At 43.0% G+C, this 27,725-nt stretch overlaps 2 protein-coding genes across 2 annotated transcripts in view; both read right to left on the reverse strand.

Moving 5' to 3' along the window:
- The window catches only part of CHP1 (calcineurin like EF-hand protein 1), a 255,811-nt gene that overhangs the window by 43,387 nt on the left and 184,699 nt on the right, over positions 1–27,725 (reverse strand). The gene's annotated exons all lie outside the window — the stretch shown is intronic.
- The window catches only part of RTF1 (RTF1 homolog, Paf1/RNA polymerase II complex component), a 41,803-nt gene continuing 24,993 nt past the window's right edge, over positions 10,916–27,725 (reverse strand). The window contains exons 9-18 of the mRNA XM_075065461.1: positions 26,840–26,922; positions 23,303–23,390; positions 23,100–23,207; positions 22,175–22,252; positions 20,658–20,779; positions 19,212–19,269; positions 18,567–18,644; positions 17,247–17,342; positions 15,790–15,901; positions 10,916–13,747 (exon numbers count right to left, since the gene is read on the reverse strand). Of these exons, the coding sequence (XP_074921562.1) occupies positions 13,641–13,747; positions 15,790–15,901; positions 17,247–17,342; positions 18,567–18,644; positions 19,212–19,269; positions 20,658–20,779; positions 22,175–22,252; positions 23,100–23,207; positions 23,303–23,390; positions 26,840–26,922 (930 nt within the window). The 3' untranslated portion in view covers positions 10,916–13,640. The remainder of the gene's footprint in view (positions 13,748–15,789; positions 15,902–17,246; positions 17,343–18,566; positions 18,645–19,211; positions 19,270–20,657; positions 20,780–22,174; positions 22,253–23,099; positions 23,208–23,302; positions 23,391–26,839; positions 26,923–27,725) is intronic.

A 27,725-nucleotide genomic window follows, 5' to 3' on the forward strand; every position in this document is an offset into this window, starting at 1 on the left:
TGAGGAAGACACATACCACCCATAGGGGTGAGAGGGGAATTTTTTTATATCTATATATAAAACATACACACACACACGCAAGAATCAGGCTAGAGATAACAGGGTTAGTTCAGTCAGGGAGGATGAGGCCCTCTTCTAGCAGTTGAGGTGTGAACTCCAAGGGAGGAGAAACTGCTTTTGTAGTTGGCAAGCCATTCACAGTCTTTGTTTAATCCTGAGCTGGTGTCATCAAATTTGCAGATGAACTGAAGCTCAGCAGTTTCTCTTTGAAGTCTGGTCCTGAAGTTTTTTTTGCTGCAGGATGGCTACCTTAAAATCTGCTATTGTGTGTCCAGGGAGATTGAAGTGTTCTCCTACAGGTTTTTGCGTAACTTGTACTTACTCCTCAGGGGAAAATATAGTTGCATTATATCAAATGTTAGTACCTAAAGTGAATAAATCTGCTATAGCACTCAAACCACCAAACATTTTTCTAAAATAAGCTTGAATGTTTTTATGGAGAAGATAACGCAATTTTCAAACAAAAGGTGGACTATGTACTTTAGCACTAGAGTGGACGGTTGAGAGAACATATTTCATTCCAAAATGTTATTTTTAGGTAGTTATTAACATTACTGTTCACAACTTTTGGGGCGGGGGGGGGAGCGGGGGGGAGTATAAACATTACCGGTTACTTCGAGAGGTTGTCCACACAGATGCTAGGTGCCCATGTGCCTGAGATCAGACTCTTTTGAATAGCAGTGTTCGTTGTAGTCACAGCTGCAGCCCCAACCTCTCGCAACTATGGTAGCTGAGGACATAAGGGGCAGCTGCATTCAACACTCAGGTCCTTCTTATCACCCATGGTGTGAGAAAGTTTCAGCAGCATCTGTGGCTTCATGCAACATAAGAGCTTCCATTCATTTTGTGAATTCTTTCCTCATTTACTTTTCTTCATTCTGGCACATTGCTTTCATTTTGGTGAACTCCAAAGCTCCCAGCGTTAATTCCACCATGGCCATTCATGAACACTCCAGATGCCTCATCTGCCTGGACGACATTGTCATGGACTGTGGATCTCAAACCCCGATCCACAGGGCACTTTAGAACTAGCAGGTTCCAACCTGCCACCCAGGGACCTGCTAAATGTTGTCAGAATAGGAGCTGAACTCAGCCAGCCAACCCCAGTGCTGGGAGCAGATTGGCAGAACGCTGGCGGTTCTGATTGGTCCACAGCCCCTATTTAAATCTAGCACAGGAACAGGAAGTTGTCGCTGCAACTGGACTCCACCTTGCTCTGGCCTGTGTGCCTTGTGCTTCCTGTTCCTGCTCCCCTGGCTTGACTTCCTGGTATTCCAGCGTGGTCTGACTCTGGTTATTGAGTCATAGTTCTGCTCTCAAGTTTGTCTCCTGCTTTTTATCTTCTCGTAACCTGACCCCACCTGCCTCCTGACTCTTGGTTTGCCCCCTGGGCTATCTTGGACTCTGACCCTCTAGTATCTGACACAGCCTGGCTCCCAATTCCTGTTTTGACCACTAGGTCAGACCATCCATATCTTGGCCTTGACAGAGGGGCACATTCCAGATCACAGCTCCATATGCTACTTCTTGAAAGGTCCTTTTAGAAAAGGACACAAAGGTGAGGCTGAAATTGTTCTTGATGGAGAAATTCATACAACCTCAGCTCTCAGCCACCAAGAAGTCCAGGAAAGACACTCAGCACTGGCTACCTGCACTACTACCTACACTTCTCATGCAGTATCCTTGCATAGATCTCACTAGGCTTCCATGTCTGTACCATGAGAGGGAGGGAGGGAGAAAGTAAGGAAGGAAGAACGAACTGCTCTGGTCAGGACTTCAGACCCAGATCACCCTTACCAACTCTGAGTAAGACAGCTCCTTTGGTGTCCTTTCCAAGAGCTCACAGTCTAAACATTCTCCCTAGCATCTCAGTACCTAAGGGTAACTCGACAGTGACAACTTCTTCATACTGGAAGGATTGCACTGTGTCAGCACAGAATGTTCCAGTGCCTACTCCAGCACCAAGACCTATGGACACTACTACCTAGCCTCTGGTACCAATTACTTCCTCAGCATCCATCCCTACTCCGTACCAGATCTCAGCTACAAAGCCATTTATAGTACCAGCAGACCTATCAATCAGTCCAATACCCAAGTCTCTTTTTCTAGATCATTGAACAGAAGTGATCCTTAACCAGCTCTCTCCTTTGGCTTCAGTCCATCAAATACTGTCCAGACCCCATATCCTGGACAGGACTGCTCCTCAGCTGGAGGAAACTTACTCCTAGATGTCCTCCACTCCTGAATGCACTGGCAGGGGATCTCCCTCCGCCAGGCCCCAATCTCCACTATGGGTGACCCAATGGGAGAGAAGCAGGGAGATGAGAGAGGTCTAAAAAGACAGGCAGACCATAACACATACCCTTAGTACCTGTGTGCCCACTTCCAGTTTCGCTTCCAAATCGAGCAGTAGTGGTCTCTCTGGAGTATAAAAACTCTTATGCCAGAAGACCTACTCCTACAGTTTCTTAACTGACATCCCCTTCTCTGAGGAGACAGCTACAACCTCCTCCATCTGCTCTGCTTCCCCAACCTTAGCAGATACAGGAGCAGTACATCAGTGTGGATGACCAACCTGCTCTAGTCCAGGAGCCACCAACTTCTCAAGAAGCCACTTTCTCTTCTCCCCATAAGGCCATAAATCCACCTTCAACATCTCAGGATGAGTAACATTTTTCATGATCTCCTCAAGCGGACTGCTCAGACTCTGGACATTCCTCCTAAAGTTATTCAGCACAAACAAATTGTTGGTGATTATCCATGCTGCAACACTGGGCAGAATAGCAATGCCCATAAATAGGGGTCTTCTTCAGCCTGCTAAAGTGACCTGGCATACTCCCACCTCCATCCTACCAATCTCAAAGAAAGCAGACAGGAAAATATTAGGTCCCTGCAAAGGAATTTGAGTATTTCTTCCAACAGCTGATTGGTGGCCCAGGGGAAGGCTAAGGAGCAAGAGGCTGCTAAGAAAAACCCATCAAGAAAGAGACGAAAATACTGGACTTTCAGCTACAAGGTGTACTTCTCCACCAGTCTCCAAAGGATGGTGGCAAGTCACCAAGCCTTGCTCTCAAAGTAGGTTTTTCTCCTTTGGGACAGGCTGTTGTCATGGCTAATCTGCCACAGGGACAGCAGAGAGAGTGGAAGACCCTGATGACAGAGGGCTAACTGACAGAGAATCTCCCTGCAGGCCATGTTGAATGCCGCTGACACAGCAGCAAGCACAATGAAATCTGTCATCACCACGAGATGTGCTTCCTGTCTCTAGGCATCTGGAATCCCCTGGAGGCCATATTACCTTTGCGGATCTTGCATTTGACGCTACTGATATCTTTACCAGTTCTACAGACGTGAGACTATGTAGTGCTAAAGACACTAAAGCAATTCTGTGTCATTGGGACTTTATGTACCTATATCTCAGATTTAAGCCGTAGTGTATATCTGCCCTATCTAACTTGCGTTGCTCAGGGGTGTGAAAAAGATACTCCCCCCCAAAAAGCAACCCAAGTTACAGCCACTTAAGTGCTGTCCACACCAATGGTACCTCAGCAAAAGACTCTCTCCTGCCGACATAGGTTCCGCCTCTCCTGTCAGCATAGAGACTGTCTTCACCAGATGCGCTAAAGCGGCTCAGCTGCATCGGTGCATCTGCACCAATTTAGAGCTTCTAATGTAGACCTGCCCTCAGAGGAGCCTACTACAAAGTATAAAAGCACTTGTCTGAATCTACATGAAAAAGAGACCAGTTCTACATACACTATCACATTAGTCTTCCATCCACCATGCTGCACCTCCTCCCAGGATACAGCTTTGACACAAGTGTTGAGAGCCCAGCAGGACAGCCTATCAATTTAAGAATTGTCAGTGATGGAGCATCTACCAGTACCCTTGGTAAATTGTTCTAATGGTTAATTACTTTCACTTAAAAAATTACATTTATTTCCACTCTGTTTTTGTCTAGCTTCAACTTCCAGCCATTGGATCACAATATACTTTTCTCTGCTAGACTGAAGAGCCCTTTATTAAATCTGTTTTCTGTATAGGTACTTTAGACTGATCAAGTCATCTCTTAACCTTCTCTTTGTTAAACTAAAATAGTCATAGATTTTCTTGAATCTATCTACAAGGCATGTTTTCTAATCCTTCAATCAATCTCAGGGCTCTTCACTGAACCCTCCCCAATTTATCAACATCCTTGAATTTTGAGCACCAGAACTGGACACAGTATTCCAACAGCAGTAACACCCGAGCCAAATACAGAGTAAAATAATGTCTTAACTCCTATTCGGGATTCCCATTTATGCATCCAAGGATCGCATTTGCTCTTTTGGCTACAGCGTCACACTGGGAGATGCTAACAAGGCTTACAGGCAAGAACAACTTGACCAACAGACTGAACATTACAAAGAACTCTATTCAAAGGATGCCATTATCCGTGATATTGCCTTAGCTGCCATTCCCCATCTTCCTACAATGCAGGAGCTGGACCAGACGCTAACACTTGAAGATGTAGAGAAAGCTATCAAAGAGATTGCACCTGGGAAAGCAGCAAACAAAGATCAGATACCTCTCCAGCTCCTAAAGGCAGAGGACAGGAAGTTTGAAAGTGACAACTATGCACTTTTCTGCACCTGTTGGGAAGGAAGCCACATAACCCAGGATCTGAAAAATGCAAAGATAATTACTCTATATAAAAATAAAGGGGACAGAGCAGAGTGCAACAGCTATCAAGTGATATTTGCTCAGTGTGGTCAGCAAGATGCTTAAAAGGGTCTTGCTGAAAAGATTAAGTCCTTGCTGAGAGAGTCTACCAAGAGCCCGAGTGGGTCCAGAGCTAGACGCTCGATGACTGATATGTCCTTCACATTGCACTTGTTGCAAGAAAAAAAAAAGCTGTGAACAGGCATCTCTCTACATAGCATTCATTGATCTACAAAAGACCTTCAATATAGTTAGCAGGAACGGCATCTATAGGATTCTGTTGAAAATTGGATGTCCTCAAAAGATCCTCTCCCTATTCAAGGGGTTCCACAAGGGAATGAGGACAATCAAACAGTTTAGTATTGATACTGATATACATCAAAGCCACCAGCTTTGGCATCTTCTTCTCTGTTCTTAAGTAAGCCTTTAGAAATGATCAATCTGGCATACTAATTGAATCAAGGATGGACAGCAGCTTGTTTAACATCAGATGGTTCCAGAGCAGAAGGGATGTCACCCATCTCATTATTCAGGATCTATTTTTCCACAGATGATGCTGTATTTGTCTCTAATTCACCTGTTGAACTGCAGGTCATGATGAACATGTTCTCTGATGCATGCATCAAGTTTGGCATGGTAATCAGTATCAATACACAGTTATGTCACAAGATACCACCTTTCCACCTAAAACTGATGTCAATGAAGCTCTGGATAACACGAGTCTCTTCTGCTTTCTCAGTTCAATTCTTACCAGCTCACTTAACCTCAATAGAGAACTTGATGCTAGACTCAAAGCTTCTGTCACTTTTGGCAAACTTACATCACGTTTGGAGCAACAAGTTGCTAATCCTGAACACAAAGGTGTCCATGTATCAGGCTTGCATCCTTTGTACCCTCCTTTAGGATTGTGAAAACTGGGTTACATACTCCAAGCAGGAGCAAAGATTGAACTGTTTCCATCTCCGCAGTCTTAGAAAAATTCTTGGAGTTAATTAGGACCAATGGATCACCAATGACAAGATCCTTGAGAGAATCAGCCTACAGTCTATGCAGACTATGCTGGATGTTCGCAGGCTTTGCTGGTTGGGACCCATGGAATGCAGGCCAAAGGCTGTGCTCTTAAGAACTGCCTGCAACGCATAGGAAGGCCAAAGTGCCAATACAGCAACAAAGGTCAAGCAAGGTCTCAAGAAATTCAGCTTTCCCACTAGAAAAATCCTGCTCACAATCACGGTTTGAAAAAGTTGGATTAAGGCTGGTGCAATCACTGTGGAGTGCCATCATAGAGCCCAGGCTGAGGCCTGCAGGCAAGCCAGGAAGCAGAGTATGCTTCAACCTCCATCTGGCAAGTGGACCTGTAGCGACTGGAAGGTTTGCTGCTTGTGCATTGAGTTCTTTCCCATACCAAACACCACTTGTGGACTTTGTTGCATCTTCTTTAATCTGTCAAGATGTTGGATGGCGCACTGGGAGCTAGTGTTCAGCTGATTATCCACCAAGATCCCTAAAATCTTTCAGATCACAGCTTCCCAGGATAGCAACCCCCATCCCCAGGCCTACATTATTGGTTCCTAGATGAAGGGATTTATATTTAGTGATGTTAAAATAGGTTGTTTGTACTCAATTTACCAAGCAATCCAGGTCACTCTGAATCAGTAACCTGTCCTGTTCATTATTTACCAGATCCTCCAATTTTTGGGTCATCTGAGAACTTTATCAGTGATTTTGTGTTTTTGTCCAGGTCACGGATGAAAATATTCAAGTGTCGGTCAATGCCTCTGGGACCCCACTGGAAATGGATCCATGAAGGAAGGCCTCAGCATGTCTTTTCACATATGAGTGGACATATAAATTTGCATACCTTGGGGAGACTGGCTTAGAAAGAGAAAAGATTTGGAAACGTATGGTCTATTTCTTGACATGTATGATCAGTGATCCATTGTTGTACACTGTAGCCCTCTTATTTCCACTTTACACATGCTATTCATTGAATACTTAGTTTGTCTTCTCTATTGCCAGTTCTTTTCTCAGGGAACCAGCACCCTCCATTTTTACCTACTAAGAAAAAAATATTATCTATCCCCCCCCACCGCCCAAATATTGCTTTGATGAAAACTTCCAGAAGTCCTGTGACCCTGCAAGATTCCACATAGCATTTTAAAAGTGCATTTAGTTAAAATTCAGCAGGAAGACAAAAGCACAGATGTATTTTAAAGTGTTCAACAGTGACCAATAGGTATATACCTACCTAAAAGTGACAAGATAAACTATTATAAAAAGCACACTTAGCAGATGATCCAGACACACTGAATTTTCCCAATGGATTTAGTGAGATGGGGTCAGTTTCTGCAGATTTGTTTTCTTCAGAAAAAATTCCTTGACGAGAAGTCTCTAGACCAATTTAGAAAATGTTAGGAAAAAAAAACATGCTATCAAAACAATAGAGTGTCCACCATATAAGCCACAGTTTCGTGACAGTTCTCTTCAGACAAGGACCTGTGTGTATGCAGGCAAGCCAGGAGACAAGCCAGAGAAAACAGAAGGAAGTTTAAGTGATGTGGGATCCATTTCTTTAAATAGCTTCTCTGATCTCAGTTTCATGTTTCAGCATTTCTGACAAATAATGAGGTGGGAGAAGAGCAGCTCAGGTTTCTGTGGAATGAACAGAGCTAAGTTTGGGTATGCAGTGAGGGACAATAGAAAGGTATAAATCATAGTGAACTATTCTTCCCAGTAGCTCTACTTCACTCAACAGCATCATAGAGCCCACACTTGATTTTCTTGTATTCAGAAGTAGAGAGCTGCTTGTCATAAACAGATAGCTAAGGGTTAATGTTTCTTTTACCTGTAAAGGGTTAACAAAGGGAACCAAACACCTGACCAGAGCACCAATCAGGAAACAAGATTTTTCAAATCTCAAGGGAGGGAAGTTTTGGGTGTGGGTTCTTTGTCTCCGCTCTGTTGCTCTCTCGGCTCTGAGAGTGATCTCTCTATCTCCAGACTTCCTAATCTTCTGTTTCCCAGTTGTAAGTACATGTATAAGACAATATAAGTTTTTATATTGTTTTTGTATTTACATGTGTGTAGTTTGCTGGAATGTTTTAAATTGTATCTCTTTTTGGATAAGGCTGTTTATTCATTTTGTTTTCTTTTAAGCCAATGACCCTGTATATTGTCACCTTGATACAAAGACCATTTTTATGTCTCTTTCTTTCTTTTTATATAAAGCTTTCTTTTTAAAACTTGTTGGATTTTCTTTTCTAGTTGAGGCTCAAGAGGATAGAAATCTCTGTGCCAGGATTACAGTCTCTCTCAGGGAAAGACTGGGAGGGGGAAATCTCTTTGTGTTAGAGTTCTAAGCTTGAATTTGTATAGCCTCTGGGTGAGGGGGGAGAGAGACTTGATCTCTCGGTGTTTGTGTTTCAAGGAATTGAAGCAGGGTAATCTCCTAGTGTACCCAGGGCGGGAAGATCTGGGAGGAGGTAAAGAGGAGGAAGGGAAGTGGGGGTCCCCCAGGGAAGGTTTTGGGGGGACCAGAGTGAGCCAGACACTGGAATTCCTGGCTGGTGGCAGCGCTATCAGATCTAAGCTGGTAATTAAGCTTGGAGGTTTCATGCTAGCATCCATTTTCTGAACTCTAAGGTTCAGATTGGAGTAAGGAAAGCTATGACATGGTGGCAGTGGTGGGATAAAGATAAGAATCCAAAAGCCAGTAGGAATATTATTTTTTTTTTCTCTGCTAGGGCTTTTAAGCAGAGAGAAAGGGTTTGGTTTTAAAAGGAGCCAGAGAGAAATTTTTTTTTTTTTCTGTTTCTCTCAGTTGCTCAGTTTGGCTTGCATATTAAGCAAGGAACCATTAAGGTTTGACAAAGGGTCTTTTTGTTAAACAATAGAACTCCAATTGTGAGTCAAGTACCCAGCAGCAAAACACACATGCAAATAAAGTGGTTTTTTTTGGTTTAATTTACATGTGAAAAGATTAGCTAGAGAAAAAAAAAAGGCACTGTTGCTAGGCAAACCCCAGGACAGCACAAGAGAGAGCCAGCAGTTCAGACAATAAACACCAGAGGGCACCCCAACACAAGAAACAGGAACCATGACTACCAGGAACCCTGAAACAAAGAAAGAGCAAAACAAGGATGCAGAGAAACAAATCAAAGAAGCAGAGCACAGGCGACAAAAAAAAACAAAAAGAGGATGGAGCTGTAAAAAAAAGAAGAACAAATCAAATGGCAGCCTACAAAGAGAACAAGCAGAAAAGAGGCAGCCCACCATAAAAAAGAAAACAACAAGAACAAAGATGCAGCCCACAGAAGACAGAAAACTCCAAGAGGAGAGAAACACCAACAAGAAAGTGAAGAGAGGGAAAAACAGAGAATCGCAGCATGAACTGGAGTTAGAACAGGCTAAGCAACAGAACCCAGCCAATCCTAACAACCCTTCGCCAATACTGTTCCACAGCACAAGAAATTTCCCACCTACAAGGCAGGTGATGACACTGAGGCCTTCTTAGAAAATTTTGAAAGAGCTGCCATTGGGTACAGCATCTCTGAAGACCAGTACATGGTAGAGCTGAGGTCACAGCTCAGTGGACCCTTAGCAGAGGTGGCGGCTGAAATGCCAAAGGACAGAATGAACGATTATAAACTGTTTCAACCAAGGCCAGATTCAGAATGGGGATAACCCCGGATCATGCCCGTCGGCGTTTCAGAACCCAAAAGTGGAAACCAGATGTGTCATTTCCCAGACACGCCTACTACGTTGGAAAGAATTATGAGGCCTGGATATCAGGAACCAATGTTAAATCCCTGGACGAACTGCACCTCCTCATACAAATGGAGCAGTTCTTGGATGGTGTTCCTGAGGACATAACACGGTACATACAAGATGGAAAACCCAAAAATCTCACCGAGGCGGGGGAGATTGGAGCCAAATGGATGGAAGTGGCAGAAAGCAAGAAAGCTACTGTCAAGGGGAATGAATACCCCAGGGGGCACACCGACAATAAACCCTACAACCGAGGGCAACCCAAGACCCCACCTACAACCCAAGGAAAGCCACAGACACCCTATCTTCCACCTCACCAGTCTCCAGTAACTCACCTCGACCCAGTGACCCGTCAGCTGGAAGATGCTTTAAGTGTAATGAACTGGGACATATAAAGGCCAACTGCCCAAAGAACCCCAACCGGGTGCAAGTCATTACACCACCCATCACACCAAAGATCCCAGGCCCAGATACCTCTCAAATCCCCTTGGAGCGAAGGGAAAATTTGAGAGTGGGCGGAAAGAAGGTTACCGCGTGGAGAGACACGGGGGCACAAGTGTCAGCTATCCACCAATCCTTCGTGGATCCCAAACTCATCAACCCAAAGGCCAAAGTGACCATTTACCCCTTCATGTCACAAGCTGTAGACTTGCCTACAGCTGAACTGCCTGTCCAGTACAAAGGCTGGTCAGGAATGTGGACTTTTGCAGTCTATGACAATTATTCCATCCCCATGCTACTGGGGGAAGACTTGGCCAACCAGGTGAAGCGGGCCAAGAGAGTGGGAATGGTTACACGCAGCCAACCAGGCAAGCTTCCAGACCCATTCCTGTTCCTGAGCCGTCCACAGGGAACCCATCTGTGTTACCAGAGACCCAGACAGAGGTAGTGGACCCGGATCCCCTGCCAACGACTGAAACAACCACAGTATCTCCAGTCCCAGGCCCGGAACTGGAACAGCAACCAGCACCAGCAATTGCAAACCCATCTTCAACCCCAACACCTGAGGGCGCCAGTGAGCCTAAACTGGCAGAAGCAACAGACAACCATACCGAAGAGGCTCAGCCAGAGCCTGAAATACCACCAGGTGCACCAGCAGAGAGCGGTTCACCAACAATGGAGACAACCCCATCACCTACATCGCTTCCAGAGGGACCAAGCCCAAGTCCACAGTCCAAGGAAGAACTGGTGTCAAAAACAATTGTCCATTTTTCCCATTAATAACAGCAGCACTTTTCAATAAGTTTTTTTTTTATAATGGTGGTGTTTTTTAATCATTTCAAGTCATGTTATGGACAAAAATGCATAGGAACATGGGAAAAAAAACACAGGTTCCAAGCATGTGGAGATTGGAGTGTCTCATATCAGGGATTAAACATGATCAACCTTATTAAACCAACCAACCAAGTTTATTTATAGAAGTCTGTACATTTGTAATGAACTCAGCTAGGACACCAATGAAACAAAAACAAATAAACCCATCCCTTCCCAATGAGTGGGAGGTGTCACTCACCTTTACATGCACTTAAAAAAAGCAAAAATATGATTACATCTTCATACACAATTAGTTCTGTAACTAGTCAAGAAACGGAGTCCCTTGATGCATTACTCTCAACACAGAGAGTGGTTTGCATATAGTAACTCCTTGGCTATTGCCTCTGTTTGACAGTATTTCTGCAGAAACCACTGAGGCTTCCAGAAGGTGGCAAGTGGTAGCTGATAACAGGGGATGCTCAGGACATAACCACTTTACAAGTTCTGCACACTAAATTCACTGTGTGCACCTGTCTTTTTAATTTGATAAACTCCATTAATTAATGTGGGAAAACAAAGCAGATGTACTATTTACAACACTATCAAGGTCTCAACACGGTGTTTATTATTCCACTTAGTTTGTAACTCAGTTGTAGACATTTACTCTGGGATGAAAAGCATGTAAAAAGAATTTAGGAGTAAAAAGTTTCTGTGTAGACATTATAACCCAAAACAGTTTTTAGTAATTGCTGTAGGCAATTCAAGTTTTGCCTTGCACAATTTTGCAGTTATTCTTTAGTAAATCTTCAGAAATTTTGATAGCTGGGAAACTGTCTACTGCAAATAAAGTTTTTTTTTATTACATATCTGTAACATCATTGTAGTTGTGCATTTGATATCATTTTGGTTTTGCAGCATCTATCCAGTGTCTCCTATGAAGCGATAATGGCAGATTCCATAAATCCACTTTTTTTTGTTTTTAAAGTCAAAAGGACATACGTAAATGAGAGCCCACAACAGCTCCAGAGAAGTTGCTACAGACAGAATCAAGGAAAAAGTCTATGATTACATATTTACACAATAGTCCATAAAGGAGTTCCAAAGCTATGGACTACCTAGTAAATAAGCTATTAAAAAGTCCACAATTTGTTTACACAGCAAATATGAGCTGCTTCAAAGGTGGAATTTTTTTTTTTTTTTTTTTTATACACACAGTTCATTATATCAATTTTCACACAATTACATGACATTTCTTTAAAACTACTGTTAAAAAATTAACAAAAGAAAATTAAAATAAGAGCTAGATTAAAGTTTCATTAAGGATCCAACAAGCAAGTCACCAAGAGTCAGACTCAGGTTTAGATATCACCACTATACAGGCTCTTAGAAAAATCATGCTACGACACTCCACGAGGAGGTGTCAGGATCTTCCATTCCTTCAAGCCTCAATTTAGAAGAGCATCCTTATTTGTTCAGCGCTTAACCTCATGCTTTGGTGCTTAACTCAGTCAGGGCCTCTGAACTGTCAGACCTCTAATGCTTTTTTTAATTTAGTTCTTAATTCAGTATATTCAGTTGCATTTGTTTTGAAAAGCTCTTTGTTAAATGCCACTTATATTTACACTGGATTTTTACACCTGAGTGATTATCAAGCAGTCATCTTGTTTCTAGTCAAACATTCCATAAAGCCATACAATCCTTGTGCTAGTGTTTTACTGCACCTGTACCAGTTATATATAGAAAATATGCATCAGGAACTGCCCTCGTACATTTTCAGCACAGTTTCTACCTTGTCCTTCCCCTTCCACACAATATGAACTGATTTCTTTTTTAAAGCCAAGTTTAGAATTGCTCACAAAGCAAAAAAACCAAAAACCACAAACAGGTTGGAGCCCAGTAAAGACAAGGTGACATGAGACAGATAGGACATTGAATGATTAGTTGGATTTGTAGAAGAAATATAGGAGCCTGCCTGATGAGCGCCCAGGGGGCATCCCAGAAGCTACAGCAAGAGACTTCATTCAGCTACAGCAAGAGACTCAAGATACACTACAAATCTACAGAGGACGAGTCTCATACAAGAGTTGTTTGTGGGACTCTCAACAAGTATGTGTGAGTAAAAAGGGGAACGTGAAGGTATATCAGCCAGGCCTGTTTATTAAGAATCACATTTAATGAGTTTCTTTCTTTCAATTTCAGATGCTCAAATACAGCTGGTAGAAATTCAAAACAGCCGTAAAGAAATGTGACAGACTGATACAAATAGTACTGCAGCATAAAAAATGATAAAAAAACCTGAAAAAAAGTTACATAACACCCTCCCCCCAAAAATTTACACTTTGAACCTAAGCCAGTTTTTGAAGTTTCCCTTCTCCAGAGCTAGGAGGAGGAAGAAGAGAAGGAAGAAAGTGCAGATGACCTTCAAGCCACAAAGGTCTTGTGCCAATGTTTACTCGCCGTGCCTGGTGGTGGTATGTAAAGAGAGATCACCGAGTGCCGATGCTGCCACCACCAAAGAGATTCCTACAGAAATCCCAACTTGAGGCTAATACTGAACACTTAGAGTAGACCAACGAGCTGCATCAACAATAAAAAAAAAAAAAAAAAAAAAAAAAAAAAAAAAAAGAAGTGGGAGAACCCCAAATAGCACAGATCCACATTTGTGAAAGGGCAAGAAGGGAGGTCTATACAGTAAATAGTCAAATGGTTTATGTTACAGATGACTGGCAGTTTTAAAGAGTCTCTTCCCAGCTCCATTGCTGCTCCAACCCAAAAGGGAAACTGAAAAAGGGAGGAAGAAGAGAAGTTGGGACATCATCGTGGAGCATGCAGGATTGGAAGCAGCGGAGTGGGTATGCTCAAATAAGCCCCCGCCTTTTCTTGTAGTCTTCCAGGTTCAGTGATCGCCGAGGGGCACCATCTTTTGCTGGTGGAGCTTTGGAGGTGATGGCAAGTGTCTTAGACTCTGTGAGGAAACAACAGAAAGTCAGTACTAGAAGACATGGAAGTGGAAGTTCTTTTGCTTGGTGGTAAGGGTAGGAGAGAAGAGATTTCAGCTTTCCCTGCCACAAAATGAACCAAGCTTCTTTGTGATAACTTCACCTTGGAAGTATGTTTAGCTTCTCTGCTAAACATAAATTAATAGTACGTTGAACTAAAGGTATTTCCAATTATGTGACAAGCATGTTCTGTTTTGACTTTGCACCTCTTAAACCTGCTCTCTGCCACCAATGTTTCCATCTCCGGAAGAAACTACTCTGAAGTTATCAATGTTGCTGTCTCACATGGTGCATTGCAGGGTTCTGACAATGAAGGATATTTGTTACATGAGCATAGCAGAGGCACAGGACAGACCTCACAGGGGGGTGAAACCAGCCAAGTTTTCTATGCAACATTTCTTTACTTGCATAATAAAAAGCTTTATCTAAGCCAGGTTTTTTCATGCTGAATAGTGCAGCCTCCCTGACTCCCATCTCATTCTCCTTCAATCCATCCAACACACTAATGTCAAGATGCAACTTCACAAAGAATCTATCTGCTCTGAGCACATACAGTCACTCTCAGATCCCGATACTGGTTCTCACTCAATAGTAAAAGCCAAATTTTGCAAAATCCCAACTCGTTACCCACTCTTACATTAGATTTAAGCTCCCTGCCATGGCATACACTGCGCTGTTCACCTTTTGGCTTTTCTCTTTGGATTTGCCTCCCTTGCTCACTTCATTCCTCCAAAGCCCTTCACTCCCACTACCGCCTTGTGTGTCCTTCAACTGTTGTCCTTCTGACTGCTTCCACACTGACTCTTATGCCTACAAGGCCCTTCTTAGCCTGTTCTGCCACAACTTAATGTTCTCCTTCATTTCCCTCCTGAAACTACTACTTGGGAACATAGGAACTTCCATATTGGATCAGCCCCACGGTCCTCTTCAGAGAGGCCTGCTAACTCTAGTACTCCAAGCAACCTGATGCAAGTTAAATCTTCATTATTCACACTATGTTACACCCCCACCCACTCCCTACATTTATCAAGTTGTCTGTTTAGACTGCATGCTCTTTGGGACAGAGGCCTTGTCTTCCTATGTGTCTCAAGCCCATTGCTGGCACTGCATAAACAAATGTCACCATCAAAAAGACTATGTAGAGAGGTAGCTATTGTAGTTGAATTGTAGTTCACTGCTACAATTAACATCTTATCTCCTTCCCTCATTAGACTACTGTCCTGGTGTCCCAAGAGTTTTACTAGCAACATGCATCTCAAAGCAAAGTCATAGATGTTCCTATGGTACAGCACCTTCTCTTAAAGGTATTTGCCAGAACTACAGTACAAAGCCCGTAAGTTCCATTCCCAAGTCCGCTGCTGATCAAGACAGCAGTTGACTCTCAACTAAAACTGCAAAGAATCCTGTGGCACCTCACAGACTAACAGACGTTTTGGAGCATGAGCTTTCGTGGGTGAATGCCCACTTCGTCAGATGCATGTAGTGGAAATTTCCAGGGGCGGGTGTGTGTATATATATATATGCATGCAAGCAAGAAGCAAGCTAGAGATAACGAGGTTAGTTCAATCAGGCAGGATGAGGCCCTGTTCTAGTAGTGGAGATGTGTAAAAGCAGCAAAGAATCCTGTGGCACCTTATAGACTAACAGAGGTTTTGGAGCATGAGCTTTCGTGGGTGAATACCCACTTCGTCAGATGCAGCCTCATCCTCCCTGATTGAACTATCCTCCTTATCTCTAGCTTGCTTCTTGCTTACATATATATATACCTGCCCCTGGAAATTTCCACTACATGCATCCGACGAAGTGGGTATTCACCCACGAAAGCTCATGCTCCAAAACCTCTGTTAGTCTATAAGGTGCCACAGGATTCTTTGCTGCTTTTACAGATCCAGACTAACACGGCTACCCTTCTGATACTCAACTAAAACTGGCAGCCCTGGTCCATATACTTCTGTAATCTAGCAAAACTAGAAAATCACCTCCCTGCACATACATAAGAGACACCCACCTGAGCTGGGAACCTGAAGATCAATCTTCACATCAAAGTCATGCACTTTGAACAGGTCCTCTGAGAGGTCACTAGCTGATTTCGAATTCACGTCTTTGTCCTTCCCCTGACCCTGAAATTTAAACAAAGTTTCAGCAGTAGCAGCAGCACAAATCTGACAAAGTAGAGTCAAAGCCAGAGATGAGAAAGTTATTAGCTACCATCATGTTCAGTCTGGTCCTTCTGTTGTAAGAGAGGCTACACATTTATCTTAATTATGAGCTTAATTGTAAAAAGTGAGTGAAAATTCACAAAAATGTCATGATAACCTATAACACCACTGATAAAAAGCGTTCCAAAATGGAGACAGACTGAATTAGTCCAACCTAAAAGGCCTGCTGATATAACCCCAGGCCAGTGTTAAGATCATGACAGGTAAACAAGAGAAGTAGGGAACTGGAAATCAATTAACCAAAATAGGTATGTAGAAAATTAGGCCTAATCGGTGAACAAAATAATGAAGGGATAGGGTATTGCCCCATCACTCCCTTTTGGGGGTCTTTAAAAGACTTTGGGGGAAAACAATTGAAAGACTAATATGGATGCTGGCTAAAAGACTGGCGAACGGGAAAGAGCGAGCTTCACCATTGGGACTGCCATTCTCACCATCTCTCAGACCTTGCGATCTACCGTGAAACCATCCTAATCCTGAAAATATGTCCTAACCAGACTGGGGGCTGGGAGGGAATGCAAAAGGGATCCAAATGACATTACCATCTCCACCTGAATCCTCACCACTACCTGGGGTACAAGACAGTCTTCCCTGTCCCTTTGTGGATCCTTTCCCTCCCCCACTTCATTTTCTTCTCTTTTCTATCCCTCTGCTTTTTCCTTCTGTCTAATAAAAGCCTGGCTTAGCTGGCTAAGACTGTTGTGAAATACACACTGCTGTAACCAAAAGGTAAATAAAAGCAGCTCAACTAACTTCTTTTCTTTCTTCCAAAAGGACAACTATTTCCACCTTTATGTCACGTAATACCCTGCCAGTTACAGGGTGTGGAGAGGTTTCTTTCTGAAAATGCTCTCCAGCAAAAGGGTACAAAGAAAGTTAACATGAAAACCTTAATTAATAGTTTACATTTCAAATGCTTTCTCCCCCCTCCACCCCATTCTGTATTTGTAATAAAAGGTTAAAAGACATTTCATGGTGTTTGCGCCATGGTACTAAGCAGGCTAAGGTCTCTGTACCCCAAACTTTGTGTAACACTGTTTAATACTGGACAGTAACAGGGTCACGTTAACATCTTTAATTCTTTGGGCCCATTCATTCCATCTCAATTAATACAACACTTCTCTATAGCCATGACTCCAAGGCACTATGATAATACAAATAAATAGTAATGGTACCTTAAAATTAAACTGCAGGATTCTAAATAAAAAGATGGAGGAACACAGCAGAGGAGGGATGCAGTACTTGCCTTGCCCATGTCCTTTGGAGCATCCGGTAAAGCACCAGATCCATATTTTGCATTTAGTTGGGCGAGGATGGCAGCTTGGACAGCAGGATCCCTGGACTATGAGCAAGAGAGACAGTGAGCAACTGTATTTCCTTGGTGATACCCACGCAAGATCTGCCCTGACATTAAAACTCTAAATGTTCAGATTCAAAGAGCTTAAGGCCCGAATGGGCAATTAGATCATTTTGTCTGACGGGGTAACTGATATAGATATATCAGTTACCCCTGTATTGAGCCCAATAATTTGTGCTTGGTGAAAGCATAACTTCCAGGAAAGTATCTAGTCTTGATCTGAAGACATCAGGAGAGGGAGAATCCACCGCTTCCCTTGGTGGTTTGTTCCAATGATTAATGACTCTTACTGCTAAAAATACCCCCAAAACTCTGTGCCTAATTTCCAACTTGAATTTTTCTGGCTTCAGCTTCCAGCTATTGGATCTTGTTATGCCTTTCTTCTCTACATTAAAGAGCCCTTTAGTATGGGGTATTTTCTCCCCATACAGTGGACACAAGTACCTTTTCAATCAAGTCACCTCAATCTTTTTTGATAAGTTTAAGTCTCTTCCTGTAAGGTATCTTCTCCAGTCCTCCAGTAATTTGTGTGACTCTTCTCTGCACCTTTGCCAACTTTTCAACATCCTTTTGAAACTGTGGACTCCAAAACTGTATGCAGCATTCCAATGTGCTAAAGAGGTAAAAAACCCCTCCCTACACCTACTCCCATTTACACAAGGATCACATAGCCCTTTTTTGCCACAGCATTGCACCATGTTGAGCTGCTTGGTCACTATGACCCCTAAATCCTTTCAGAGTCACTGCTTTCCAGTCCACAGTCCCTCTCTTCCCCCTCAGATGTTTTAGGAAACTATGCACTCAACTGAATATTTTAAGTGTTAAAACATATATTATGTTCCACAGTGAGACTCTGCAGCTATACCAGCACAGAGCAGGTTGTTGTCCCAGAGCTGTCCTATAAGAATTTATTAGTGAGTTCCAAAGCACCATCATCTCCCTGCTCCTCCATGCCCATGCCTGGATCACTACATCTCCAATACGCTTCACCAAGAATAATGGGCTGTAACACCTTTTCCTTGTGGTGGATGTACCGATCCTGGCCTGAGTATGTATCACCATTGTATCTGGACAACTGTTCCCAATAGCCCTTCCTGACTGTGCCACTAAGTATATTTATTCTTTTCCTTTCTATTCCACACACGGACAGTCTGCACTGCTCCCTACCATCCTCCACTTGCCTTGGACTGACTTCAGTGTTATACTTACATTGGACACTATCGTGGGCTTGCACTGCCGCCTAGTAAAAGGGTCCATTTGCTGGTTTTTCATATTGTGACTTTCAGCCTGCAGAAGAAGCAATGAACAATCTTATATAGCTCACTATTTTCATCTGTCTTGCCTTTGTCAACCCCCACACAGACACCATAGCCATCTGCAGCATCAAGGTTAGAAGGACAGCAAGCACCACCAATAACCTCTACTAGGTCATATCCGCAAATTTTAAATTCCAATCACTCTACTCCCTGAAAGACAAAGTGGAGAGACTACTTACATACCTCTCACGGATGTTATGAGACTTAGTGTTTGTTAAAGTCCCTTGAATGAAAAGCGCTACAGGGCAGAGCCGTATTTCCCTCCATTACTATACCTCCTTAAGTCTGATTTCTGACTCATGCAATGCCTGGTATGCCAATATTACAACCATCATGGAAACCAGTTGAGAATGGGGCTGGTCACGGGAGGGGCAAGTAATTTCTTTATAATACCACTTTGAGTTTTGTTTTGTTTTTAAAGAACATCTTGTAGGATAAAATAAAATGTGGTAAACCTCACCATGTAATCAGCTACCCGCCACTCCCCTACAAATTTCTTTTTTTCTGCTAGCCCAAGTATTGCTTCAACATTCCTTACCACTAGAGCCTTCTCAGACTCCACAATGTTCCATTCTCGATTCCTCTGGTTGATGTAACTATAAAAAAGAAGGGTGGCAGAGAGGAGGGGAGAGGAGAGGAGACAGAGTACGACAACAGTGTTATGTAATGCACACTACCCAAAAGCAGAAAATCATAGAAACCCAAGACTGGAAGGGACCTTAATAGGACATCTAGTCAAGTCCCCATCACTGAGGCAGAGCTATGTATTATCTAGAACAGCGGTTCTCAACTAGGGGCCCAAGGCCCCCTGGGGTGCTGCAAGCAGGTTTCAGGGGGTCTGCCAAGCATGTCTGGCATTAGACTTTCTACAGCCCAGGGCAGAAACCCAAAGCCCTGCCGCATGGGACTGCAACTGGGGCCCCCATGCCCCACCATCAGGGGCTGAATCTGAAGCCTGAGCAACTTAGCTTTGTAGTACCCCCTGTGGGGTGGGGCCCCAGTAAATTGCCTTGCTTGCTACCCCCTAATGGCAGCTGTGACTTTTATATGCTGAAAAAAAGTCATTGTGGCACAGGTGAGCCATAGAGTTTTTATAGCATGTTGTGGGAGCCTCAGAAAGAACAGGTTGAGAACCCCTGATCTAGAAGACCATCTCTGACAGGTATTTGTCTAACCTGTTCTTTAAAACCTCCAAAGGAGATTCCACAACCTCCGTAGATAATTTGTTCCAGTGCTTAACTACCATTGCAGTTACGAAGTTTTTCCTAATGTCTAACCTAAAGCTCACTTGCTGCAATTTAAGCCCATTGCTTCTTGTCCTGTCTTCGGCAGATATGGAGAACAATCCCCTCCTCTTTATAACAACCTTATATGTATTTGAAGACTGTTTTCTCCCCCCTCAATCTTCTCCAGATTGAAAACACTGGATTTGTTTAATTTTTCCTCGTAGGTCATATTTACCAGACATTTCATCATTTTTGTTACTCTCCTCTGTATTTTCTCCAATTTGTCCACATCTTTCCTAAAGTGTGGTGCCCAGAACTGGACAAAGTAATCCAGTTGAGGCCTTACCAGGGCTAAGTAATCCTTTATGTCCGTCCCTGGCTAGTTTAATCTCATTTTGTGCCTTGGCCTTTCTAATTTTTTCCTTTATGCTCTTTTTTCAATAGTCATTTTACTTAAATGATTGCTGTCACTGGCAATCATTTTCTGGCACAACACCCTTTATTTGAGATGGTTGGGAAGAAAGATTTCATTTTTGACAACAGGAAACTGATTCTGGTGCATATGATCAGAGGGAGAAAAACAGCAAGTGAATAAGTAGCATAATTAGCAACCAAGGTATTCAGGTCATAAGTACATGTACAGGAAAGAAGTGCCAGAAGTGCAAGTAGCACTAAATTTTTTTTTTAATTGGTTTCTCTCTTCTGTTGCCTTTTTATTGATGTGCTTTGAAGGGACAATGCCAACTTCAGGTACCTACCTGATTGCAGAAATGTTCTTTGTCCGCTGGCGGTCCAGGGCCTCTGCTCTTTCTTCCAGTTCATTAAGCTGATCTTGAATCTGTTTTGCTTTGTCCTGGTCCCCCAAGTCCTCTGCCATAGCCTTCAACCAACCAGTAATTTGTTAGGCATAATTCTCCACCACAGGGCCAGTCATAGATATTAGGGATAGACCTAGAGTCATCTAGCCTGTTTTACTTCAGTGGCGTTCTTACTTCTACCACTAGAATAAGAGGATCTCATTTTTCGTTCCTATACAGAAGACTGCTATAGTTTGATTAAAACTCATCTTTCCCTTGCTCGGTACAGGAAAAGACTGATTATTATTGCAATTGTGAATTTTAGTTTAGTTAATGCAATGGGAGCTTAAATCAGCCTCCTTCAATGAGATATACAATACAATCTTTGTCTAGCGTGCCACCTGGTGGCAGCGATTAGACATTCTTTCAGCAAGTCAAAACTCAAAAGCTTCTCTCTCACCAACAGAAGTTGGTCCTATAAAAGATATTGCCTCACCCACCTTGTCTCACTAAAACTGAACATATACCATCCCATAACCCACAACTCCGCATAAGTGGATTTCAGTAAATGATGGCTTATCTATAAAGTTAAATCAGTCCAAAGTGTGCAAGAGCAAAGTTAACAGGATGCTAAATCCCTTGTTTTCTTGGGTTTGTATTTTCTAGTACACTTCTACCTCGATATAATGCGACCCGATATAACACAAATTCAGATATAATGCAGTAAAGCAGTGCTCTGGGGGGCTGTGCACTTCGGCGGATCAAAACAAGTTCAATATAACGCGGTTTCACCTATAACGCGGTAAGATTTTTTGGCTTCCAAAGACAGCGTTATATCAAGGTAGAGGTGTATCAACTTAATGAGAAAACCAAGTGTAGATTTTTCCTTGGTGTGAGAAGCTAAGGCAATTTTTATTCTTCAAAGGGTATTTTAAACTGTTTGACTTTTAGGCCTGTGCTATGCACATGACCAAGTAAGCCACTCAAGGCTCTGAATATTCAAGTCTCTTCACATGAGACTTTGACATGGATAGAAACCACAACAGCCAGTAAATAGCTCAGCCATCTATTTCTTTCAATAGGAATTTGAACAGCAGGCTGTAAAAACCAATATAAGCAAGCAATTCTCAAATTCTCCGAAGAGTATATAGTAGCAATAACGAGGAAAGAAAGTGAACTTCTACAGCCACCAACTAGGAGCGTCTCACCCTGAGGACAAGAAAGGAAGCTGAGACAGCTGCTGGCTGTTGTACCTCATCAGCAGGTGGCAAGTGCCCTCCAAGGGAGGAGGAATTTAATGATTCTGACTGGGCTCCAGATGTTCTGGAACCCTGCAGTTCTCTGCATTCTATTTGCTGTAGAACTTAAGTCAAGTTGCTGCAGAGTATGTGGTGCTTTGGTTATAATTAGCATCCAAATAAGCTTGGATTCTTCAATCAAGAGAGCTTTGCACTAAGTAGGCGAGTATCATCTCTTACCTTCTCCTTTAGTAGCTGAGTTTTCTTCATGGCATAGTTGGGAGGGGCTTTTCGGAACCTCTCTTTCTCTTTCACAATCTTTCACATGAGCAGAACAGAAGAGAGAAGTAATAACAATATATTCATTTTATAATACCTGGAGGAGCTACAAGTGACAGGCCAACCGGTCCCATTAAACATACGACAATATTTACTTCTACAGAACTTTTTTTTTCAGCTGTATCTGACCTTTGCGTTCATTACTCTACCAAAACACAAACTAACAAGTTACAACTTTCACTGTATATATGGCCTATAACAGACTAATGACACCAAATTACACTTAGTAAATCCTGAGCTAGTAAAGAGCTGAAGAATTGATAATAGAAAACTTTAATACGATGCCAATAACTACTTAGGACTCTGCACTATTCTACTCTGCTCAGAAGAGAAACAAAGCAAAGGAACTCTTCGCAAGGCTGCAGCACAAGCCAGAGATTGGGCACAGAACACTGAGAATATAATAAAATAGGAGTGGGTATTGAAAAATCAGGCCTAATTAGACCCCATACTATTCTTTCCATCTCTGTCATTTATTCCACTTAATTTTGTTACTTGTACCTTTCCCATTCAGCACCACCCAGGGCCAGCTTTAGGTACCAGTAAACCAAGCACATGCTTGGGGCAGCACAATTCCAGGTACGGCGTTTTTTGCTTCAGCAGTCCGTCCTCGTCCTGGTTTGGGTTATTTTTGGTTTTTGGCTTGGGGTGGCAAAAAAACTAGAGCCAGCCCTGGCCCCACCACAGTGAAATCAAGCACGTCTGACTTCACAAGCGCCAGAGCTCTGCTCTTGTGAATTCCTGCTCCTTTTGAGCACTGCCCTAGTGTCATTCTAGGAGACACTACTTACAGGGCCACATCTCAAAGTACAGTCAATTCATTTACCTCCTCAATGTCTTGGTCATTAAATTTGTAGTTGAGGGCTTCTTTGATGGACACTTCCTTCTTGTTTATCTCATCTAGTGTAGGCAACTGCATACCAGCAGAGAACATCTAGATACAAAAACAGAAAGAGTAAAGATCATTCCCCACTCAGAGTATCTCTGGCAGAGAGCTGCTGCAAAGAGGAAAAATTTGGGCAAACTCACCGCTTCCTTCCACTTCATGAACTCACTTTCAGTAAATTCCTGATTTGAAACAAACTCCAGACGAAACACACGTTGGTCACTGCCATGCCTGCAACAGAGAAAAAAAGTTACCAGGAAAACTCATATGCCAACCAATACAATAACGTGCCCATCTGCTGGATACAAAGCAATGACTTGGGGCTACAAAGAAAGACAAAGGTTCAATGCACTCTAGCCAGTTGAGTGACTATTTAGGCTACTCTCATTTTGTTCACTACATGTCTACCTCCATCCCAAAATTCCTGCACACACTTTGGTGAGTCAGTTCTGTTCCATTCTGCATATGAAAGACTGTATTGGGGGAGGAGAAGCAGCATACTGCCAGATAGCCTACACACAAGAAGCTGAGGGGAGGAAAAGCCACGCAGGCTGCAGTGGGTGGTGGTTTCTCTCAGGCACCAGGAGAAAAGCCTAACCTGATTCTCAGACTTGGGTTTGTCGACTTGTTTGGGAGCTCTGAAGCAAGGCCATGGTGAATTGTTCGTTATGATTCCTGTTCTGTAACCTTATTAAGAGGGGAGGTGGCATTTGGTCAATGTGTGTTGGTTTCTCCCTGCCCTGAACTATTTAAGTGACTTTACCTTGGGAAATTAGTGAGACAGACTGACAATATCCTGTGATGTTGTGAACAAGCCTAATAGAATTAAGATAAATTTAATTCAATAAAGTTAAACCTCACTGAAATAGGGTTAATACTCTTGGGGTAAACTATATTAAAAATGCAACTGTGTGTTGTGGCATTGTATGCATCTTCTCTAGCAGCAGGAGGGATGCTAAATGAACTTCCTCCATCATCAGCCTTGGAAGCCAGACCATCCTTCTCCTTCCCCCCTTCCGCTTCCCCTAAGAGATATATATTCTAGTTCAAACTGGATTGTCCAGTGACCAACAGACAAAGAAAATACTTTCTGATAAATAACCTGGGTTTAGACGGACTCAGGGCTGTCTTCCTGATCCAGCCAATGGACAGGACCTCTGATCCATGGAAGGTCCCAATCCTCTGGGGAGGGCTGGAAGAACTCAGTCTATTAAGGCCCCATAGGACTGGGTGCTTTTTCTGAGCTGGAGCTGTGGTGAACTGTTAAACACAAAGACTCCCCTAGAGTGGACGGTTAAAGGATTTATGCTGCCAGAATCCATGTGAGGACTGGGGTTCCCGGTAAGCTTATTAGTGTGCATGGAGATTTTCTCTGTAAAGTATAAAGTAGGGTTGCTTAGAAAGCACTGTGCGGTAACATATCTATAGCAATTATACTCTTCATCCATCTCTGAAGAGAGAGCAAAACATGTCCGTTTCAGCAGACTGTCTTGGCTAGCAAATAAACAGGGAAAGTAGGGAACTGTGCAACCTGCAAATACCCTGATCACAAAGGGAAGAGACATGGGTCTCCATCCAGAAATGCAATGACTAGGAGCATCCACAGGGACACACATCTCAAAGAATCATCATTACTGCACAAGGCGAGTAACTTCCTCCTCTTCTTTGAGTAGGGTCTCTATGGGTCCTCCACGCCACGTGACTCCAGTGCAGTATCCCTAATGGGAGGCTGAGGCTTCAGCATCTAGTCTGTTATGAATGACAATGCTGCGGAAGCAAAGACAGCATCAGAAGCACAGCACCTGGAAATTGCATAGTGTTTTGCGAAAGTATGCTCAGACGCAGAGGTTGCTGCCCTGCAGATTTGAGGGATAGGGACATGCCTGAGGAAGGCGACAGAGGAGGAACCCAATTTCGTGGATTGTGCGTGGATTCCGGATGGAGGTACTACATTATGAACCTGATAGTGTTCGATACAGTTCAAGTTCCATTTGGAGAGGCTCTAGGATGATATCGCTGCACCTTTAAACCTTTGTGCAATGGAAAGGAAAAGCTTAGGAGATCTCCTAAAGGCCTTCAGCCTGTTCAGGTAAAAGGCCAGGGCTCTTCTAATGTCTATTGTGTGCAGTATAGCCTCCCTGTTATCATGGTGAGGCTTAGGGTAAAAGGTCAGGAGGTAAATGAGTTGGTTTATGTGAAAAGATGGTCATCTGGGGGATGAACTCAGGTGTAGCGTAAGACTAAGCTTGTCCTGAAAAAATATTGTATAAGGGGTGTGTGCCATCAGTACCGCTGTTTCCCCTATTCTTCTCACTGAGGTGATCGCCAACAGGAAGGCTGTCTTCATAGACTGGTATGTGAGCAAAAGTAGCCATGGGTTCAGAAGACTGCCTAGCCAGGCTCTTTAGCACTAAGTTTAGGTCTCATGTTGGGGTAGGATGTCTGGGTTGGGGAAAAAGGTTTACTGTACCCTTGAGGAATTAATTTGTGGTTGGGCGTGAGAGCACTGAGTATCCCTCTATTTGTTGATGGAAAGCTGCTATGGCAACTAGGTTAACTCTGAGTGAACTAAGAGATAATCCTGATTTCTTGAGAGTCAGTATATCATCTAAGACCACTGGGAGAATAGCCAATGTCAGGGAAATCTGTCTGGAGTTACACCAAACTTAAAACATGGTCCACTTCTGAAGGTAAAGTACAATGTGCAACCGATTTTCTACAGTGTAGCAATACACCCTGTACCTCAGAGCAGGATCTTTCTGTGATCAGCTGGGCAAGACACAAGCGCACCTACAGTGGAGCACCCAGAGGGACCCTATTCGAAGACGACGACTAAATTAGAATGTCCTTAACGCTAAGTGAAGAAGACAACCTCTATCTAGCTTCTAAACAGTATCAGAAGTTCTCACCACCAGCCAGTCAGCTTTCTACTTCTGATGAGCATCTCACACGGCTCTCAGATTACCAGGGAATCCTCACTGTCTGGGGAAGCTAGCTGCCCTGATGAACATGCCCTTAGAGCAATGATTATCTCCTTAAACTAGGCAGCAAAGGCTATTACCAGCCATCAGAGGTGTGAATGATTAATAAGGCTCTTTCAGAGAACTTATCAAGTTATTGCAGACCTGCACCAAATGCGTTCTCCAAACATTTGGGAGAATTAAGAAAGCAGGTGTCTCATTTTCCTATCTCACTAGGATGTTGTGAGGATCAGTGCATTACCATGCTGAATGCCTCACAGTCTTTATCGGGGTCCATACATATATGAGAGAGAGAGAGAGATTTCATATTATGTCCATCTATCCACCATCTAGTATTTAAGCAGCACTGTGCGCTGGTCCTTGTTCTGCCTCTGCCATAGAGGATATATTTCCCCATTACCCTTGTGGAGGTAAAGAGAAGAAAAAAATACAGATGGCTGACATCGCACAGCAGGAATACACAGACATCTGCTCTGGCAATCTCCAGCTGAATTTCTCAGACCACAAGGGACCGAGGTGGACATTTTGTGACCTATTTACTATCTCCCTATTTAAGGGGGAAGAGTGTTCTGACAAGCATGTTGTGATGGTAGAAAAAAAAAAATCTGCTTTATGGCTCTCATCTCCATACCACACAGAAAACATTACACCCCATAAGAAGGCAATGCACCAATTGATAAAATTACTCTGTCACCTTACCGTAACTGTAGTCCTTTATTTGTCCTGGTACCCCCAAGCTGGTAAACCTTTGCAGTTTCTACAACACCAGTTATTTCAGCAACCTAAACCATAAAAAAGATGTGCAGAAGAACAGACTGTGAGGACTAAGTTCATGCCATTTTCCTGGACACTATCCATACTTCAAAGTCCTCTACACTTGAGACCAAGCTTAGTCTGATTAATAATTCTAACTAAAAATCATCATCTAGAGCAAAGAAAGTTACACTGAAGACTAGTCCCTGCTATTATAGCAGATACTGTACAAGTTACTTCGTATAAGTTCGTTCTTCACTTTCAGCTGGCAAGCAGCTGGCAGTTTACAATGCCAGCTGAAATAAGTATGGCATTTAAGTGGCCTCAATTCTTCCCCAGTAGCATGGTGTGTATAAGCCTACAGTAAAATAGCTGTATCTGGTATGGGGAGGAAATAAAATACACCTTCAGCACTGCCCCATGTGTTAAGCACAATCACTCGGAAGTACCAGTTTTTGACTGGAACTTCAGAGGATGCTGCCATATTCTTTCATGTAGTCACTGTGATGAACAGCAAGGAAGTGATTAAATTATCTCCCCAAGAGTAGTCAGATGTGTCAGATTATTTTATTTTATTTTACACAATTCGCACAAGAGAAAAAATGGATCTATGCTCTTGCTCATCAGTACACAAAACCAGTTTGACAGCACTACCTTGCCTTCACTGTTGAGCACAGCTGGTGTTAAATCCTTTACCAACGTCCTCAAATTCACTAACAGTTTTGAAGCAGCAATTACTCTTCTTCTGAAGAGCACAGGCAAAGTGGAAATGTCTGGTACCGTAGTGCATACTTTCTGATTTCTCCCAAGATGAAGTGGTAAGAAGTTACGG

The sequence above is a fragment of the Chelonoidis abingdonii genome, chromosome 4 (genome assembly GCF_003597395.2).
Source record: "Chelonoidis abingdonii isolate Lonesome George chromosome 4, CheloAbing_2.0, whole genome shotgun sequence".
NCBI lineage: Eukaryota > Metazoa > Chordata > Testudines > Testudinidae > Chelonoidis > Chelonoidis abingdonii.